Source organism: Alosa sapidissima, chromosome 15 (genome assembly GCF_018492685.1).
Source record: "Alosa sapidissima isolate fAloSap1 chromosome 15, fAloSap1.pri, whole genome shotgun sequence".
Classification (NCBI taxonomy): Eukaryota; Metazoa; Chordata; class Actinopteri; order Clupeiformes; family Clupeidae; genus Alosa; species Alosa sapidissima.
The window spans coordinates 10,140,656-10,160,838 of NC_055971.1; the positions used below are offsets into that span (position 1 = coordinate 10,140,656).

Genomic DNA, 20,183 nt, shown 5'->3' on the forward strand with positions numbered 1-20,183 from the left:
CTGGCTGTCACAGGATGATTAGGCCTACCATCAAAATTGTGGCTAATTTAAAATGTTATAATATGTAGCCTAGGCTATAGATACACTGGTTGAGATAAAGTATGGTCATTCAAAATCCTGAAACTTACTTTAGGCTACCCTTAGCCTATTTGTATGGTCTTATGATTTGTTTTGATTGTGTGAGCCTGTCTTCACACTGATAAGCAATATACTTTTTTGCATTGGAGATTATTTGGAGTAGATTTGCCCATTATGAAAGCTAACTTTGTTTTAAGGCATAGCCTAGGCATAATCTGCTAAATTATGAGCCGTGGCTGTGAGAACACCATCTTGCATGCTCACTTGATTGTTCACATCTATCAGGTAAAACAGTTCACACGTCACGACCATAACGACCTTAAATAGCAAGCACCGCCCTCAGAATAGTGACATCTTATCAAACCACTCATATGTAAGGCGAACCGAGTAGCTGATTGTTATTGGTCAGTGGATCAAACTCCTCCCATGGAAAGGTTAACAGGAAGTTATAAGTCGAAAATAGAAGGAAGGCGTTAGGCAAAGAGAAGGTAGCGACATTTCTATTTTAGGCGTATCAATTTTCACATTTCTAGAAAGTTGGATGGTTAAGGAAGAAGATTCTCAAGGAGGGACATGGCGCGATTAAAAGAAGCGCAGCTACGTTTTCATACGGGACTATGCATTTCACTTTATGCTCTCTTTCTTGTTGTTTCCATCACCTCGCTCAACCCCGTCACTGCTGTTGCTACGCCGAGGGTTCTGAAAGGCAGTACGCCAGATGAGGGGGAATCATACAGCAGATATTACAACTATGATGATCTTACCCGACGGCTAAAATCTCTGGCGATGAAATATCCTCATCTTGCCAATCTATCCAGCATTGGCCAGTCTGTGATGAAGCGAGAGCTTTGGGTCATGCGAATCACAAAGGATCCTAATGCCGATCTCCCCGGGAAACCTAAAGTCAAATACGTGGGAAACATGCACGGAGATGAAACTATTTCTAGACAGGTTTTAGTGTATCTGGTGGAATATTTACTTGACCAATATGGCTCTGATCCGCGGGTGACTGAGTTGATCAACAGCACGGATATTTACATTATGCCAAGTATGAATCCAGATGGCTTTGAGAAGTCTGTGGAGGGAGACTGCGCCGGTGACGCCGGTGGTCGTGAGAATGCCCACAATCATGACCTCAACAGAAGTTTTCCAGACCAGTTCGATGACATACATGTCCAGAAAGATGAAATACCAGAAGTCAACGCTGTGATAAAATGGATCTTAGATAACAAGTAATGTACTATGTAGCCATTTCTCTCTTTTAGTTATTTAAAGGTGGCATTGCACCAAAGAGTAGGTCTAGTGTTGGTAGTTTAAGTAGTAGTTTAATCAAGTGTTTTTCACTCATATTTAACATTGCATTACATGACATGTAGCCTAGGGGCTATCACAAAGAGTTCAGTTCATCAAAATAGTTTCTGCTGAGTCTGAATAGACAAACCTCTAATATGAAAGCATATGCCTAGTTTATGTGTCCTATAAACTGTATTAGGCTAATCATGAGATCAGACATCAGGAGGTAGGCCTATACTATAGCGGATAAACAAGGATAGAGATATGTCTTGTTTGTTTATTTCTTTTGGGTCTTGCTCTCAAAAGGGTGTTGAAATTCTCAACATCTTTGTACATGTGTGGACCTTCAGTGCACAAATACTTTTATTAATTCTATCTATTAATTTGCCTTGCTACACACGTCAAAGACTATCAAGTAGGCCTAACAATTCAAGTTGGCTGTGACTAATATGTTTATATGTATGTACATATAACCATCCTGTGATGCTCAATATTTTGGCCTAAGACATTGACATCCTCATGTCAGTAGGCTACATCTCGACATAATAATTGTGCATCTCATTCATAGGTTTGTCCTTTCTGGGAATCTCCATGGTGGCACAGTAGTGGCCAGCTACCCATTTGATGACTCCGCCTCCCATCCGAATAAGGGGCACTATAGTCGGTCATCAGACGACGCTCTCTTCAGGCACCTGGCTCGGGTCTATGCGACCAACAACCCTGCCATGGACAAAGGCGAACCCAACTGTCCGGACGACCCCACCGAGCGCTTCAAAGACGGCATCACGAACGGTGCTGCGTGGTATGATATATCTGGTAAGAAAGGTGTTCAATGGATCTCTCCATCTCACAGTGTGACTAAAGAGTACGCTTCTATACTAGCTCTCAGTTACTATAGTGACAAAGCCTGCATTGGGTTTGTATTTCAGCCTTTTCTCAAAGGATTTTGCCATACATTCCTTGATAATTGACGGTGTCAAGTTTGCTGCAGGCCTCATTCATTAAACCTAAGAACCAGAGATTATTTTGAAGGTAGACTTTTACACATAAAATATGTGTAACCTGATTTAACCATATGTATTGAAGCCTATGTATGATGCTCAGCAACTTGGGGTTGTGTGATCAATATTGTTTTCTCTACTACTATGGTACATGTAAAAGGTCATCATGTCACCCTGGACCTCAGCTGTAAGACCATACTTTAAGACCATATGGTAAAACACCAACCCAGGCATCCGAGGCAAGCTCACTTATCCATCTCGACATCCAAGACAAGCTCGCTTATCCATCTCGTATTGTTCAGAAGCAGTTCCGGTTTCAGGTTCTATCTGTTTTTCTTCAACAAACTTACTCTCTGTCTTCCTTGTGTTTCACCGCTCCTCCCTGGTCAGATGGAGAAGCATCCATGCCAGACAGGAACCTGATCTAGAGTGTGTACCCTGAGGTTTTCCACCATGCTGTGTCGTGTCATGAAACCGGAAACTCTGCTTTCCATCAGCTCACAATCTGATCTCGGCACCGTGTGTGTGCGCGTGCATGAGTGTGCATAAGAGATTGTGAAGCGAGGTGGTTGTCCAGGTGTTTGGGCAGGAATTCAGCCTCACGTTAAGCAAGTGTCCATATGTTGCTACTGATTCACAGATTAGAGTAAATCAGATAGCAAATGACACCATGACAAAGGCTCTCGTTTGCTGTGAAAACAGGGCCTCTTGTAAATCACATCCTGCTTGAGATTCTCCTTTTGTTTTGTGTTCATGCTCCTAGCCCTTTAGCCAAATTAGTTATTTGGAAAGGTTCATGTTGTCACCCAGAGGGTTGTTTTTGGCAACAGTTGTGCACAGGCGCTCAAGCATCACTGTCCCCAAACAATGGTGTGTGTCGGCCCTGTTTACATCCATTGTCCAATGTGCTGTAGGCAGTGTTAAATGAAGACTGATGTTGCAGTTAGAGGTGGCAGACTTGTTACAAACCGAGGCTAAATTTGGGACCTTGCAGTCAATGTATCAGAAAGAGAGCCTTTGAAGACTGCCCGATGCCAGACTATACGCCATCATAATGAGTCATATTCCGGGCTCTCAAGAGGCCCTCGCCATTGTGAGGGGATATTAATCTTCCTTTTATTCTTTGTTGTTGATAGATGTGCCACTTGCACACACTGTTCAAAAGATTTTATTTTACAAATATAGTGTTGATTTTTCTGACTGCAGAGCAAAGGTGCACAACAAAGGTGAAGACGGCAGTAGATGTTTTTAACCAGCGGAGGCAGATTAATACCCAGCCGTGCATGCAATGTTAAGCCGGCCTACAGCCATCTATGAATTGAAACAAATCATGAGACTGGGTCCATTTCTCTGAAACGCAATGTAATTGTGGTTGTACAAGGAAAACAAGAAATTGCTTGTAGACAAGGTGGTTTTACTCCTTGAAAGTAAAAACAACCCTTGTAAGACCAGTGAGGCGCTCTAATCAGTGTCCCAACAAAAAAAAAATTCCCCAGTACTTCATGTTTGTAATGGTGATTGGTGGAAAAAATGACAGTTGCCCACACCAGGCCAGTGATGGGGCAATCAACTTGCTTCGGGTCAGTGGGCCACTGCTCATTTTTGAACCCAATAGAGATTTAAAGGAGAGGAGGGAGATGGCTGCAGAGTCAAACTTGTTTTAATGAATCACACAAGGGTGTGCATAGGATCTCCAGTATGGTGGGTCTGAAATTGACATAGCCTTGTTAACAGACTACAAACTAGGTTAGTAGGTTATGGTATTTGTCAGATGCTTTTGTGCAAAGGTTAATGCTCAAACTGCCGTTAACAGACTACAAACTAGGTTAGTAGGTTATGGTATTTGTCAGATGCTTTTGTGCAAAGGTTAATGCTCAAACTGCCGTCACATCCTTTTAAAATAATTATTACATTAAATACGGATGTGGATTACAGGCTTTGATGTCTATTGACATAATTCTGCCTATGTTGAATTGTGTTTATCCCAATGCAAATGGCTGATCACAACCACACCTCAGTCTTAAATGAAAGGACACTCTACAACTCATGTGATTGATAAGGGAAAGTTTTGCATGGGAGATGTGAGTTTTCCCCTCTGGCCACTTATCAGGCTGTTCAGTGTAAGGCCACATGACGGCTGATTTAAATGGGGAGATGGCATGGCACTCTTTACTCAGCTTTTGAATGTGTCTAGTAGTTTGCTTTGCAGAGTAGTGTTTGCACACACACACACACACACACACACAAACCCACACTGCATAGGTATAATCATATCCATGCAGGGCCAGGTACATGGAATGACTTGCATAGCAGAAGCCTGCTGTGTATTGAAACATCCAGATAATTTCCCCCAATAAACAAACATAGCATAGGACTGTTTCCAGCGTACATGATGCACCACATCATATTTATGGCCTGACAATTACAAATGCTTAGCCACTCTACAGGTGTCGTGAATGTTGAGTGAATTGTGATTCATTTCTTCACATCTACTGGTTTTGGTGTGGTGACACATTTGCAGTATTCTATTGAGAAGTTTGATGGATATTTTAGAAGCATACACGTCATACATCAGTGATGACACATGATTAGCTCTACTGTGCAGGTGTAGTGCATGTTGGGTGAATTGTGATTTATGTCTGGCATGTACACAGTTCAGACAGAGCACCGGGGAGTGCTCTCATGTGATTACCCAGGCACCAATTGTCGTGTGTGTGTGTGTGTGTGTGTGTGTGTCTTGGGCTTCAGACCTCCAGGGTGTATTGTTGTGCAGGGCTGCTGGCACTGAGGCGGAGGCTGACCGTGGTTGCGGATATGTTCGGGTGGGGTCGGCTTTGTCTCTGTTGACTCTGTTTGCTCATGGCTCTGGGCCTGTGTGTGGAGGGGTGTGGCTAGGGATGTATTGGGGGTGGGGGGGGCAGCCTGGCATCGGCCGACTAAACTCTATTATTCTGTCCGCTCCCCATCCCAGCATGAGACCTGAGGCGGAGGCATGTTTATCTGCTGATGATGAATCAACATCCAGTGTGTTGCATCTGTTGTTGATTTAGGAGATAGCATTTTGCCACGCACCCTCATGTAAACTTGAAACTCAGCTGGAGGGGGAAGGTGGTGAGCTCATTCTGTCTAGGCCTTTGTTTAAGTTTGACTTGGTCATCTCTCACAGACAACTCCTCTGTTGCATCTTATGGAGCCAATGTTAAAATAAATTATGTGAAAGTACCTTTGTTGGATAGTGCGTCATGTGTTTTTCAAGATGATTTAAATGCAAAATCACCACCATTGCTCAATAGTTCTCTGGAAAGGAACTACATAACCACAACAGCAAGATGCTAAGTGGATACAGTTCACCAAGCCACTTAGCAACTGCAAATAAGAGCCGTGATCCTCCTCCTGACCGTTTGTATCTTCCTTTTATACGTTCTTCCTTCCTTTCGTTCTTTTTTTTTTTTCTTTCGTTCTTTCTTTCTTTCTTTAGTTCTTTCTTTCTTTGTGTGGTGTGCTGCTCTCTGCCCTCTGATGCTGCTGTTGCTGTTTCCTGTCGCTTTTGTGCAAGGGAAGGGTGAGTGTATGCATAGACCCGGTGGGATTAGCCCAAGCCTTAATCGTAATCGCGTTTTTATCTGCCCCCCCCCCCCCCCCGCCCCCCCTCAAGTGATTACCGCTCACGGCTCATGGCCCCGTGCGCAGCATGCATCCTATTCCCCATTCACTGCCATCACTGGTCGCCAAAGTGCTTGTGATGACCTGTGTGTTATGTGTGAAGAAAAGTGATCAAGTTCCTGAAAGTAATTCCCCTGTGTGGTTGTCAACGGTTGTGAAATTGCCCAGCAGTTTTCAGATTAAACAAGTCCGAGGTTAACGGGTTTGTGAGTAAGTAGAAAACTTCCTGTTGGTCTCCGTGCTTGGTCTTTGCGGTGTGGCTTACGTAATCTGTTAATCAGCTCCTTCCAAGTCCCAATTTGGAAGGCTAACTGTTGTTCTCACCTTTGGTGAACTGACGACATGAGCTGAACTGACTTGACCCACTCTTTATGGGACATTACTCTTGCGTGTGTTTGTATCTGTGCTACTTTAGGACCTGGATTACTTTCCAAAAAAACAGGGTGGCTTCTCTTTCAGAAGTGTCTGGTTTCTGTCCCCCCCCCCCCCCCCCCTTTTTTACGAGGTTCCATCCCCCCAGTCATGTGGGCCTCGGTGACAACGGTCCACTGGGCTTTTTACAGGAGAACACACAGCTGGTCAGTTTGCTCCAGTGGCACCAAGCCGCTGCAAACAGCCCCCCACCCACTCTCATCCACACTCTTCACCTTTCACTTTTTGCCTTTATTCTGACCAGACAGTGAAGAGTGACAGGAAGTGAGTAGGAGAGAGATGGGGTGGGATCGGGAAATGACTATGATTCGGTCGGATGTAAAGGTGCCTTATCATGGGGTGCGTTATCCGCTTGCACCTCAGCGCCCCTCAGAGTTGTAAAATATTTAACCAGGGTCTTATCCCCTTTCTTGCGCTCATGGTCAAGATATTCACAAGTCTGCCATGATCTCACCAGCATTGAATTGCATCAGTATCATTGAGAGCTCTTGACAAGATTTGTCATAATGTCATATCATAATAAACTGATCATAATGTTTAAAACATCATTTTTATTTCTTCAAAGGGGGCATGCAGGACTTCAACTATGTCCATGGAAACTGCCTAGAGGTCACGATGGAGTTAAGCTGCTGCAAGTACCCCCTTGCCTCCCAGCTGCCCCGTGAATGGGAGAACAATCGCCAGGCTCTGCTGGCCTACATGGAGCAGGTGAGTCCCCCAGCTCCAGAAACACATAATCTGGTCCTCCTAGACCAAATTATGATAATGCTATCAAGTGGAATATACGCAGTCTTCAATTGTTTAACTTTACAAGGTTTTGTTTTATAGTTGTGTCTGTGTTTCTCTGCTGTAGGCCCACATCGGAGTGAGAGGCTACGTGAAGGAGGCCAGGAATGGGGCGGCGCTGCCAGACGTCCAGATTCTCGTGGTGGGCATCAATCACAACATAACTACAGGGCGCTTCGGAGACTATTACCGTCTGCTGCTGCCGGGCGACTACAACATCACTGCCATTGCTGCTGGGTGGGTTCTACTTCCACAGACTCTGTGTAATGCCTCCCTCCTCCCTCAGGCCTTTTGAAGCAGCTCTGGCATTGGAGTAATACCATCATATGATTGGTCATGCTGTTTTTGTTGTGTATGGTGCTGGGGGCAGTTCTGTCTCTTTATAATACTTCTCCCTCTCAACTTTCTTGGTTAAATAAAGTGCATAAAGTTTGTTTATATTTAGATACAGGAACATTTGTGTTTATTATTATATTCAACCTGCTGTACTACTAAGCACAGAGAAGCAATACTTATCCAGAGTAATGTGCACATTCTAGATATACGCCCATGACCGTCACCAATGTACGGGTGGTGAAGGATAAGGCCACAGAGCTCAACTTCACGCTGGCGCCCCTGTCGGATGACACTGCAAGTGCCGTGACCTCTGTACCTATAACTGACGCTAATGCCACCACCACCACCACCACGCCTGCCCCTTCCTCCCCCACTGGCAGTGACGCCATCAGTGCCGAGACCTCGGGCTCGGATGCCACAGGTGAGACAAGCCCCCCGTCTGGCACCGGTTCCTCGGTCCAGCGTGAGCCGCTCCAGCCCCTGGACTTCAGGCACCACCACTACGACGACATGACGCTGTTCCTGCGCAAGTACAACACCGAGTACCCCTCCATCACGCGCCTCTACTCCATCGGCAAGTCGGTGGAGAACCGTGAGCTCCACGTCATGGAGATCACAGACAACCCTGGCGACCATGAGCCAGGTACTTCCCAAACACACTGCATTTCCTGACCGTGTCACTCAGCAGCCGACCACCATGTTAACTGTAGACAGATGAATTGTACAAAATTATCTCCTGCTTCTTTGTCATGTAATGATGGCGGTTGTTCACAAATGTTTTCTTTGATGGCATCTCCGATTGAGAAACTTCTGTTCTAAATCATGGCATAGAATGCTGCACAGGTGCACTGCTCACATACCTCTCTCCTTGACAGGTGAACCTGAGTTCAAGTACATCGGCAACATGCACGGCAATGAAGTGGTGGGCCGTGAGCTGTTGCTCAACCTCATTGAGTACCTGTGCCGTAACTATGGCGTTGACCCCGAGGTCACACAGCTTGTTAACTCCACCCGCATCCATATCATGCCTTCCATGAACCCTGACGGCTATGAGCGGGGAAGGGAAGGTGAGGGTCTCCATAGCAACCTTACTGCCCGGCTTCACCAGGCGTGCAACTGAAGCATTCTGTTTGCGGAGCGAAAATATATTTTTTGGAAGACTGGCCTATTTTTTTTCAAATGTGCCCACTCTTGCATCTGGTTGGGTGAAGCCAGCTCCATTGATTTTTGTGGAAGCTAATTGTTGCAGTACATGCTACCCAAATGGAACGATTCAGTTGTGCACCCGGTGGTAGCCTGGCTGTTGTAAATATGTTTTTATATTTAACCATGCTGTATGGAGCAAACAGATTTCTCCCTGTTTTTATTGATTTCATTTGTATTTAGAGTTATTAACAGGACAAGGATTAGGTATGATTTGATGTGTATTGTTAAGAGGAACATAAGTCATAGATATTTTTCCTCCCTAAAAATCCATTGCAGGAGACGTTCGTGGGTACTTAGGGCGGAACAACAGCCACAACTATGACCTGAACCGGAACTTTCCAGACCAGTACACCACCGTTACAGACCCCAGGCAGCCGGAGACCATTGCGGTGATGAACTGGTTGAGGAGTTTCCCGTTTGTACTGTCTGCCAACCTTCATGGAGGTAAGTGACCCATGGAGCCACATGTCCCACTGAAATCCAGTGGCCTGTTTGTTGTTGTAGTTAGCAATAGAGGGTCCTCAGTGCGGTGTAGTAAACCTGGACTTTATTCATGTAGGGTCCCTGGTGGTGAACTATCCATACGATGACGACCCAGAGGGACGCACTGAATACAGCAAGTCACCGGACGATGAGGTTTTTCAAATGGTGTCGCGGGCCTACTCCCAGGTTAGTTCACCATTCTTCCCTCTGGTTGACAAACGCTGGTTGGTTACCAGACAGTTACACTGTATAATTATATTCTTTCTGTGTGTTCAATCATGTGTGTGTTGCTGCGTGTGCGCTTGTTCATGTAGGAGAACCCTCTCATGCACAAAGGGCACCCTTGTGAGAAGCTTTATCCGGAGGAGTACTTCAAAGACGGCATCACCAACGGAGCAGAGTGGTACAATGTCCCAGGTGAGCACTAGACTCAACTAAAGACCACATGCATGCACATAATCTGTGTTTATTAAAGCATTCATTAGAAGTGTACACTTGATTGATTAATGTTGACATGCAAGCATAAGCTAAAGTGAACATACAAGCATTTCAAGGATTGCACACAGTCTTCTGTACAGAGAAAGCACCCTACTAGACCACAGCATTACTGTCTGGCTCTCTCTAGGAGGCATGCAGGACTGGAACTACATGAACACTAACTGCTTTGAGGTGACCATCGAGCTGGGTTGTGTCAAGTACCCTCGGGCCAGCGAGCTGCGAGGCTACTGGGAGCAGAACCGCCGGGCCCTGCTGCAGTACATGCATCAGGTCTGCAGCTCTACACACACACACACACACACACGCCTGGGGCTCACCCTCCTTTGACCACCACCAGTCGAGTTCCTTTCCTCTCTCTCTCGCTCTCGCTCTCTCGCTCGACCACCACCACCACTCAAGTTCTTTTCCCCTCTCTCTCTCTCTCTCTCTCTCTCTCTCTCTCTCTCTCTCTCTCTCTCTCTCTCTCTCTCTCTCTCTCTCTCTCTCTCTCTCTCTCTCTCTCTCTCTCTCTCAGGTCCACAAAGGAGTGAAGGGGATGGTTTTTGACCTCAAGGACGGCACAGGAATCCCGAATGCCACCATCACCGTGGAGGACATTGACCACCCCGTGAGAACCTACAAAACCGGGGACTACTGGAGACTACTGGTTCCTGGAGTTTACAACATCACTGCCACTGCACAAGGGTGAGGGAATACCCAAGCAGAAGAGAGGGAGACAGGGTGCTGGTTTCCTTGTTGATGATGAATGAATGGAGGCTTTATGGAGAGGCTGATTTGCAGGAGTGTGTGGAGGCGGAGTGGAACGCTTTGCTGTGTCAGCTAAAGCTGCCTCAGTTCCTGTTACACACTGTTTGTTTTGTCTCAGGTGTTGTTCCCACATCATGTGAACACGTGTTTGTGTTTGATGAAGTTCTTCAAACACAGGTTTTGTTCACTCACAGCTTTTCCTTCTGTTCAACTGTTCAACAGTACAAGCACTTAAATTTAATGATATAGTCAAATAAATATGTTGTCATGTTTCCCCATCACCATATAGCCTTTCCACAATAATATAGATATATAATATATAGATACTCTGGCAATATTGCAGTGTTTCAGGCAACATGCTCTGGTTTCTAGTCTGTGGTTATGGATTGCCTACTCACAGATGACTAGTATCAGTGTTTAGTGTTAAATCTAGACTATGGTGCAGTGTTTTTGTCACAGTCAATCACAGTATATCCCACTCCACCCACTCCACATGCAGGTACTCCCCAGTGAGAGTGATGGTTACTGTTCCTGAGAGGGGGGCGAAGGAGGTGAACTTCCGCCTGCCACGGCTGCAGGAAGAAGGGACGGGCCAAGCGATGAATGGTGGCGCCGAGACCGCGCAGGACCCCAACGAGGTGGAGTTCCAGAGCTTCATCAAGGAGCTGTCTATCGGCTCGGGCCTGGACCAACTCATTAAGACCACAGCCACTGAGAGCCAGTTCCGCTATCGCAACTACAAGGAGCTGTCTGAGTTTCTGCGTGGCCTCCACCTCAACTTTCCTAAGATAGTTTCGCTCCGCAGGTATGAGATGAGGGACATGTGAGCATCACAGTAGTCTGGGTAGTTAGTGTTAGCATACTTGTGGTCCATTGTTGCAGAAGCAATCCTGTGCAGCAAGCTCAGGCATTAACAGACATTGTTTAGTGTCTGAGGGAGAGCCAAAATTTGCATTCCCCTTCAGGCATGTAGATGCCTTTCTGTTCACTTCTTGTCTGCTGACACGTTTGTTCACGCACGTTTGTTGCTGATGAGTCATGCTGATGTTCAAAATGTTTCTTTAGATTTAGTTTCAACCAAAAGCAGACTGGAAAAGACTTCATCTTTATGTAAGAGTAATGCTTCAGGCTTTTAGTCAGATAACTAAAAGTGTACTTTTCTCAAAGGTCGTTGGACTCCTAACCCCTTATGTTAGCAGCTGTGCCTCAGCTTTGTGTGGAACTGATTTCACCATAGTCTCTCTCTGTTTACGGCTCTGTCACCGGCTGAGTCACAGCACATAATGAGCCTTAAGGCTGCATGTGTCCTTATCACATGTTGTTTGTCCGGGTTACGAAAGAATGGTTAGTCAAGTGCTGCTCAAGTGCCCTGCTGTTGTATATTGTTTGTCACCAGGCTGTGGAGAATGACGTGGTGTATTTAACAGGTCAGCCCATCTGTTAGAAATGTCCACATTACATATGTTGTTGACACAGGAAAGAAGCAACATCCTGTATAAACAAGTCCTTTAGTATTTGCATTTGAGACGTTAAGTAGCTCTATGTTGCCATCTTGGCTTTTGCTGTTTTTGGGCCAGTGTTCCCCATACATGGATTAAGCCTAATCCTGGAACAAAAGAGAACTTCCATGGTGCTCTACGGTGAGAAAAAGCTTTTAGTCTAGTACTAGTCTTGATCCATGGATGAGAAGCCACCCCTTTTTGTTCAGGATGTCATCAGTGTGAAAATACTCTGCACTAACAGTGCTTAGACCTGACGTCATGTACAGTATATTGTGACTAGTTTTCCTGTGGTAAATGCATTGGCTCTCTCTGCTCTCTGATTTTAGTCTGGGACAAAGTTGGGAGGTCAGAACCATCTGGGCTCTGGAGATCTCCAACAACCCTGATGTGCCAGAACCATCTGAGCCCAAAATCCGCTTTGTGGCGGGTATCCATGGTAACGCTCCAGTGGGCACAGAGTTGCTGCTAGAGTTTGCAGCCTACCTGTGCATCAACTATGGCAAGAACCCAGCCATCACCAGGGTGAGAGAGTCCACTCCACTCCATCTGTGTGTTTTACTGCATAAGGATTAAAATATTAAAGGACAACTCCGGTCTAGGAACAACCTAGGGTCTATTTTTGGATGATACTGAGCATAACCTTTTGTTGGAAACCAAATCGACGTTAATCAGAGTAGTTTTGAGTAAGACCTGAGTGTGCATTTACAATGAAATAGCGTAGCGTTAGCCTTGGGGGCAAGCTCGCTACGTAAAAGTAAATCATTACTTTAAGCCGCAAGTTGAGAAGGCTCAAAATATCATTACACTTCTGTGATACTGTGGGGAAGGTGACACACACAGCATCTCTGCATCTCTCACGTAGCATCTCTGTAGCATTGTATTACTTCCTGTTCTTCCTCCCCTGCAGCTCATCAATGAGACTAGAATAGTCATCCTGCCCTCCATCAATCCTGACGGACGTGAGCAGGCCAGGCCCGAGTGCTCCTCCACCGTAGGCATGACAAACGCCCACGGCAAAGACCTGGACACCGACTTCTTCGGTCAGTCTCAAAGTGATGTTTTGGATCAATGTCCAGTTTTACAAAGGGGAAAAAAAACTTTTTAAACTTGAGTTGCTAATCATGCTAGCAAGACACACCTGCAAGACTAGAAAAGACTGACTCTCGCCAAGATGTTTCTAGAAATAGAAATTGAATGGTGACCATACAGTGTAGCTCTGTCCTGCTAATGCTAAATGTATCTTTGCCCTGAAAGGAAATGCATCCCAGCGTGTTGTAGAGGCCCAGCCAGAGACGCGTGCTGTGATGGACCTCATTCTGGAGAGGGGCTACTCTCTCTCAGTGGCCCTGGATGGAGGATCGCTCCTGACTACATACCCCTATGATAAACCTGTGCAACCAGGTTAGAGAGAGCCATGCAACACTACACTGCTGCAGTCCCTACACTACATTGTTTTGCATGCAACATTTTGTGGGCCTTAATGTATCTTAAAGGAGAATTCCGGTGAGATATTGACCTAAAGTGTGTTGAAACATGATACCGAGTGTGAACATATGTCTCATAGCTCACCTCAGCTTGTCCCCTGCACTCAGAAATCTGGCGCTAGTTAGTCAATGCTACCAACACAGTGTTTCGTTGTGGCGCCTCACACTGGTATTATCAGTCACACTGGAATTATCCTTTAATGACTTAGTATGTGAATGACAGTTTATGTGCATGCAAGTAGATTTACAGAATTTGTCTTTTTGCTTCAGTTGAAAATGAAGACACACTGAAGTATTTGGCATCAGTGTACGCTGAGAACCACCCCACAATGCACATTGGTAACGCCGGATGTCGTGGTGAAAGCCAGAGTATGTTTTTGTTTTCATTTTTTTTTTCCAGACATTTTGGCATTTTACAAAAGAACCTCAGTCCTGCTAAATATGACTACATGCTGCATTACCACATGCCATATGCTGCATCCTACTGATATCAGTTGTTTCCATGTGTCTGCAGTAGGGAACAGTGGTGTTCTACGGGCCGCAGAGAGACACAGCCACATGGGCAGCATGAAGGTATGTGCCACCGCCTCTCGCTCTCATGACCACATCCCCATCCATCACTGCTGTCCAGGCAGGCTGGCACTAGGGCATTGTGTGAGGTGAGTGGATGAGTGAGGCCTTTGTGTTTGTGCGCTGCAGGACTTCAGCGTGGACTTCGGCCACTGCCCTGAGATCACGGTCTACACTGACTGCTGCCTCTTCCCCCCTGCCGAACAGCTGGCCACGCTCTGGGCCCAGAACAGGAAGTCACTTGTCAGCATGCTGGTGGAGGTTAGCATCCCTCTCTCCTACCTTTTACCCCCCTCCTCCTCTCTACCCCCCTCAGTTTCTCCCCTTTTGTTATTTTTCTTCTGTTGTAATCACATAGTACAGCCCAGATGTGGGTAGTTTCATGATCTGGGTAGGCGCTTGACACTGTCCGCATACATGTCTGTGTACTTTACCTCAAAATATGTGGTTATGTTGGATAACTATGTTAGACAATTGGGAAAAGAAGTGCAAAATTACCTTTAAGCTCAAATTGACATTTCATTTCAAAACTACACCACAACATCATATATTAGCCACACACAGAAAACTGGACCACACAACGTATGTTTCAATTTGGCTATGGTGATGTTGAAAAAAAGCACAGAATTCTGAATGTTTCTATCCTTCAATGGATGCAGATTAAACAAAAATGTATAGATTATTATATTTCACGAAGGTTTCATGTTTAGGCTTTGCGAAATAAGGTGCTTACCCTGATTGTTAGACTACCGATGTATTCTCCTGTAAATCAGCCCTGCTGTTGAACTTTGTTACAGTCTTAATGGTCATATCAGTACACCATGCAATATGACGAGTGAAAGTATGGTTGGTAAAAGATATCACCTATGGCACTTGGCCTGCGGTCCTTGTGGCTATGGCACTATGAACAGTGGTGGGAATATCCTTTAACGACTAGAATGTCACTGCTTTTATGAAGACAGAGTGAGGTTGTGCCAGGATGTCCCCACTCATAGAATACCGCTTGTCCAATAAATTGCTTGACCAGTCCTAGCTACTGTATAATTCTTCAACATACCATACCATGCCATGTTTATCACACCATATTCAGATTATCAACCATATCATTTTGTATTTGGGAGCATGTTCAAAGTAGTGTTCAAATCATTCAGAGGTCCTCTCATATTTTGGCTTTCATAGTGTGCCACTGAGTGTTATCTGAAACTTGTCGTCTTCTCTCAGGTGCACAAAGGTGTGCGTGGGGTGGTCAGAGACAAAAGTGGGAAGCCCATCATGGGTGCCATGATTGTGTTGAATGGCGGTGTGCGGGTGTTCACCGGCGAGGGGGGCTACTTCCATGCCCTCCTAGCCCCAGGCTCTCACAGAATCGAGGCAGTCGCTGAGGGTTACCAGCAACAACGGCAAGAGGTAAGCAAAAAGCATGACTATATTAACAACAACTGAAATCACTTCCAAAATCCCTCATTCCAAATGAAGACTAGATTGTGGATAATATAGAGAGTGCTTTAATGTATATTAGTAATGTAGAATAATATATTGCTTTCTACATAAGTTTGTGTTCTCTGTTTCAGGTGTTAGTGTCCTCATTTAACGCTGCCAGCTTCATCATCATTGAGTTTGACATGGATAACCACATATTTGGTCTGCCGAGGGAGTTTGTGGTGGCAACTGCAGGTAAACGGGGATTATTTGCCTCTGTGGTTTGTCCTTTCTCATGTTAAAGGAGAATTCCGGTGTGATATTGACCTAAAGTGTATTGAAACATGATACCGAGTATGAACGTATGTCTCATAGCCCATCTCGGCTTGTCCCCTGCACTCCAAAATCTGGCGCTAGTTAGCCGATGCTACCAACAGCTTTTTCAATAGTGGTGCTTCGGCATCGGGCTAGCCATGCAAATAAATCACTGTTTTACACCCATTTACGAGGCTCAATGTATCTCCACACTTCATTGGTAGACTTCCGAGGGCCCTGACATTTAAAACGAGACATTGAGAACTTTGAAAAAGCACTGGTAGTTTACTTACAAGACGATTTATAGGCCTACAGACAGTATCTTCACGAAGTTTAGCGTTTGCAGCCATCTTGAATTTAGTCACGATAAGTCGAGCAACGAGTAAGAATGAACAGGTATGATAAGGCATCAGATTCCACAAATAATTCAGTGGAAATGCATGGATTCCAGTTGCTGCTACTGGAAGAAACTGGAATCCATGCATTTCCACTGAATTATTTTTGGAATCTGATCCCTTATCATACCTGTTCATTCTTACTCGTTGCTCGACTTATCGTGACTAAATTCAAGATGGCTGCAAACGCTAAACTTCGTGAAGATACTGTCTGAAAACGCACTGGTAGTTTACTTACAAGACGATTTATACAAAGTTCTCAATGTCTCGTTTTAAATGTCAGGGCCCTCGGAAGTCTACCAATGAAGTGTGGAGATACATTGAGCCTCGTAAATGGGTGTAAAACAGTGATTTATTTGCATGGCTAGCCCGATGCCGAAGCACCACTATTGAAAAAGCTGTTGGTAGCATCGGCTAACTAACGCCAGATTTTGGAGTGCAGGGGACAAGCCGAGATGGGCAATGAGACATACGTTCACACTCGGTATCATGTTTCAATACACTTTAGGTCAATATCACACCGGAATTCTCCTTTAAGAGTATTAAATGTTGAACCTCATGTCAATCGGCTTAGCATCTCTGGCTGCTTATTGCCAATCAGTGCAATTTCAGATGTTGGTTGCTGTCGGATGTTCGTGGCTGTTCGTTACCTACTCTTTGTGTGTCTTCCAGCTGCCTCCATGACGGCTCTTATTGTCACGGCCTGCATCATCTGGTGCGTCTGCTCGGCCAAGTCCAACCGACAGAAGGACGGTTTCCACCGGTTACGGCAGCACCGTGACGAATATGACGACGAGATCCACCTCACCTCCATGGGCTCCAAGAAGTCATTGCTGAGCCACGAGTTCCAGGACGACAGTGAGAGTGAAGAGGACACGCTCTATGCCAACAAAATCTAACGTGCCCCCCTAGATCCCTCTACTCCCATGGCACCGTCCTGTTGGGGACTCTTTAGAACAATGAAAGGCCATCATCCACCCACCCCAGTCCCCCTAATCCTGCCCCAATCCAGTGGCCCTACCCCAGAAGAGACCGCAAGGGGCGCCATGATCAATCCTACCGTCCCCCAGTGCTTACACAGACTGCCAGTGGGGACGCCACAGCAGTGGGTTTATTTAAACCGATTGATGTCACTTGCAAAACACAAACATTCTCATCAAAAAACAAATGCAACTACTCGCCAACCGTTTCCAGTCGCCCGTCCTCTTTGCTCACCCTCTCCAGACAGTCCAACCTCAGCAAGTAGGCACCCGTCGATGCAGTTGCTCGTCCATTTGAAGAAACGCACCCTTCAAGTTGTTTCATGAAACACAGTGCCTTGAGTGATGCCAGCCGGCTGCCTTCCCGCTGCCAGTGCGATAGCACGACTTTCTGTGTTTAGCTAGTTGAGTTAGCAGAGTGGGGAAGAGCGCTTACACCTTCACGCTGAATGGAACACGGTCAACTCCGGTTCCCCTAAGCCGAGTCTTGATTGCAGCACAGATGCGGATTGAGTGACTGAAGAGGAAAACCTTACAAGGCCTTTGATTTCCGAGCCTCATTTAATAAATGTATGCTTATGGATCCAGTGAAAGGAATTTTACACAATATTCAGCCATGTCTAAATTCAGAATAGCGTTGGTTTTGTATCAGGGAAACTGTTGTATGTAAGAAGTGATTTGGATAATGGCATGAGCATAGATTTTCCCTATTCCACGAGTATGTATCAGCCAAGATGTTTTTGCTGTCCAAATTCTGCTGTTTTGGGTTTTTTTTTTTCACTGTGGATGCGCAGTCATAACTGTTTGGTCTGTTCATCAGTATGTGCACACCAAACTCACTTGGGCTATCACATTATGTTTGCAATACATGAAAAAGTTTGTGTAAATTTGGCTTGCCTCAGAGCACTGCAGTTAGACTCAATTCGCCTTATTCACCTGGCGGCCAGAACGAGGCTAAAGGGTACTCTTGCCATTACACCACAACCCAGCAGATGGTGGTAGTTATGCACTCCGTTTGCAAACTGCCAAAAATAAGCTCACCGAAAAAGAAGAAGGATTCTCTGGCCTGTTCTTCTTTAGTGAGTTTATTTTGGCAGTTTGCAAACGGAGTGCAAGTACCACCACCATCTGCTGGACTTAGGTGTAATGGCAAGTGTACCCTTTAGCCTCGTTCTGGCTGCCGGGTGAATAAGGCGAATGACTATTTGAGTGAATACATTCAATACCAGCATGATGATCATAAATTTCCCCTTTCCTGTGAAATTTTATTTACACTTGCAAGGATACCTGTATATATCAAGCACAAAAATACATGACCATTTATTTTCCACAGGAATCCTTAAGCGTCACTAGTGATGTGTGTGATCTGTAGCTTGTGAGAGGTGAACGCTGTGTCAGTGGTTCCATCTGCTGACACAGGCGCGTAAAGACACAATTCTGTCCTGAAAGCTATGTTGCACTTTTCCCGTCCATTGGCTAAATGGACGGACTGCTCTGTTCTCAAAACTATTTTCCCTTGTCAGCATATATGTTGTAGACGGAGGCACACAAGAGGGTATGACCTGCCTGGAATGATTTAGAAGAGTTCAGATGCAAAACCCTCTAAATCCGTCTGACCACATTTCCTTTAAATGAGCATTTAAAATCCGGTTCCTATAGGTTTTTGCCTAGAAATCAATATTTCAGACCAGGAAGAGTGTTATTTAGTGGGTTTTGAAGTTAAATTATTTGATTAATGTATACTATGTGTGGAGAGCATTCACTCAAAATCTTTCTCATTTTTGACATAGGTAGCATTTAGAGGCTTTTGCATCTGAACCCTTCTTATGTTTTTTTTCTCTTTTCAAATGTGCAAGTGAGTATGAGTGTGTGTGTGTGTATGCCTATGTGGAAAGACAATTTCTTTACAACGAAGGATAGTCGAATATTGGATGTTTGGCATTCATCCACTCTTGCTACATCTCAGTATAGAAACCACTACTCTGAATTTTCATCTCAACAAACCCAATTCTTAGTAAACAAAATGACAGTGTGCTGTTTTAAGAACAAAACAGGTGAAAGTATCCAAGATCTCGAATTGTATGGATATCCGCTTATCAGCTATGATTTAAATATGTATGGGAACACTTCAGCAGAGTAACGTGGTTGTACCAATGTTTTCTTATACTTCTTAAACAGCTTAACAACATTAACCTTCTCCTCCCGCCACAACAATTAGTATGCAATGGAAAAGTTCAGACATCCCTTGTACATTTCTGTATGTTGAACTGATGACTATTGGATTTGTCTGTTTTTATGCAACAAAGTTTGTGACCCAGGTTCATGTCCAGAGTTCATAAATGAGAGATAAAGAGTTGTTCTGCAAGAACAAAGTGTCTTGCTTAAAGGGACACCAGGCAATGTTTTCGTGTTAATTAATCATCTTCGTAAGTCGGTATATGGTTAAATGACTCATTACGGGGCGAATGAAGGCTCTCTTGCCCGGCCCTACTGCCTGTAGGAAGAATATCCCACTTGCAAGTTCGGTGTATCCTACCCGCCGACCGAAGCAGGATCAGTTTACAGCACAGAGGCAGGCTAACGAAACGCTAGAGATTGTTGCAAACGTGTGTATAATGGCAGAGCCGGCGAAGAAGCAGCGAAAACCCTTGACGGAAGCCGCAAAGAAAAGGAAAAGAGCTTCAGACCGAGCGAGGGGAAGTTTCGTAGAGAAAAAGCATCAGGCTTGCCTGGTGCCCCTTTAAAGAAAGTGGGTTATTCTGTTGGTTGATTGATTGAGAGAATTTAGGTCATTTTTCCTTTTCAGTGATGGACTGCTACCGCTGAAAGTTTCTGTTCAATAAATACTGCATTAATATGGACTGTCATGTTGAAACGAGTGGGATTGTACATTTTGAAATGACTTGTAATAGTTGTATGTGTGGGCTTTGATGTATAATATCTTTCTTTTTTATATCAAAATAATTGATTGTAGATAATGACATGTTGCCAATTG

At 45.0% G+C, this 20,183-nt stretch overlaps 1 protein-coding gene across 1 annotated transcript; it reads left to right on the top strand.

Annotated features, from left to right (window-relative positions):
- The first annotated feature begins 536 nt into the window (after nucleotides 1-536).
- Nucleotides 537-18,014, top strand: cpda (carboxypeptidase D, a). The gene is made up of 21 exons (XM_042063678.1): nucleotides 537-1,310; nucleotides 1,940-2,187; nucleotides 7,033-7,175; nucleotides 7,321-7,490; nucleotides 7,793-8,232; nucleotides 8,465-8,656; nucleotides 9,072-9,239; nucleotides 9,355-9,464; nucleotides 9,593-9,695; nucleotides 9,904-10,046; nucleotides 10,291-10,460; nucleotides 11,023-11,328; nucleotides 12,352-12,547; nucleotides 12,933-13,065; nucleotides 13,280-13,426; nucleotides 13,780-13,878; nucleotides 14,024-14,082; nucleotides 14,209-14,340; nucleotides 15,301-15,486; nucleotides 15,651-15,753; nucleotides 16,881-18,014. Exons 1-21 carry the CDS (start codon nucleotides 652-654, stop codon nucleotides 17,105-17,107), a joined length of 4,134 nt encoding a protein of 1,377 aa, XP_041919612.1. The 5' UTR covers nucleotides 537-651; the 3' UTR covers nucleotides 17,108-18,014.
- The last annotated feature ends 2,169 nt before the right edge of the window (nucleotides 18,015-20,183 follow it).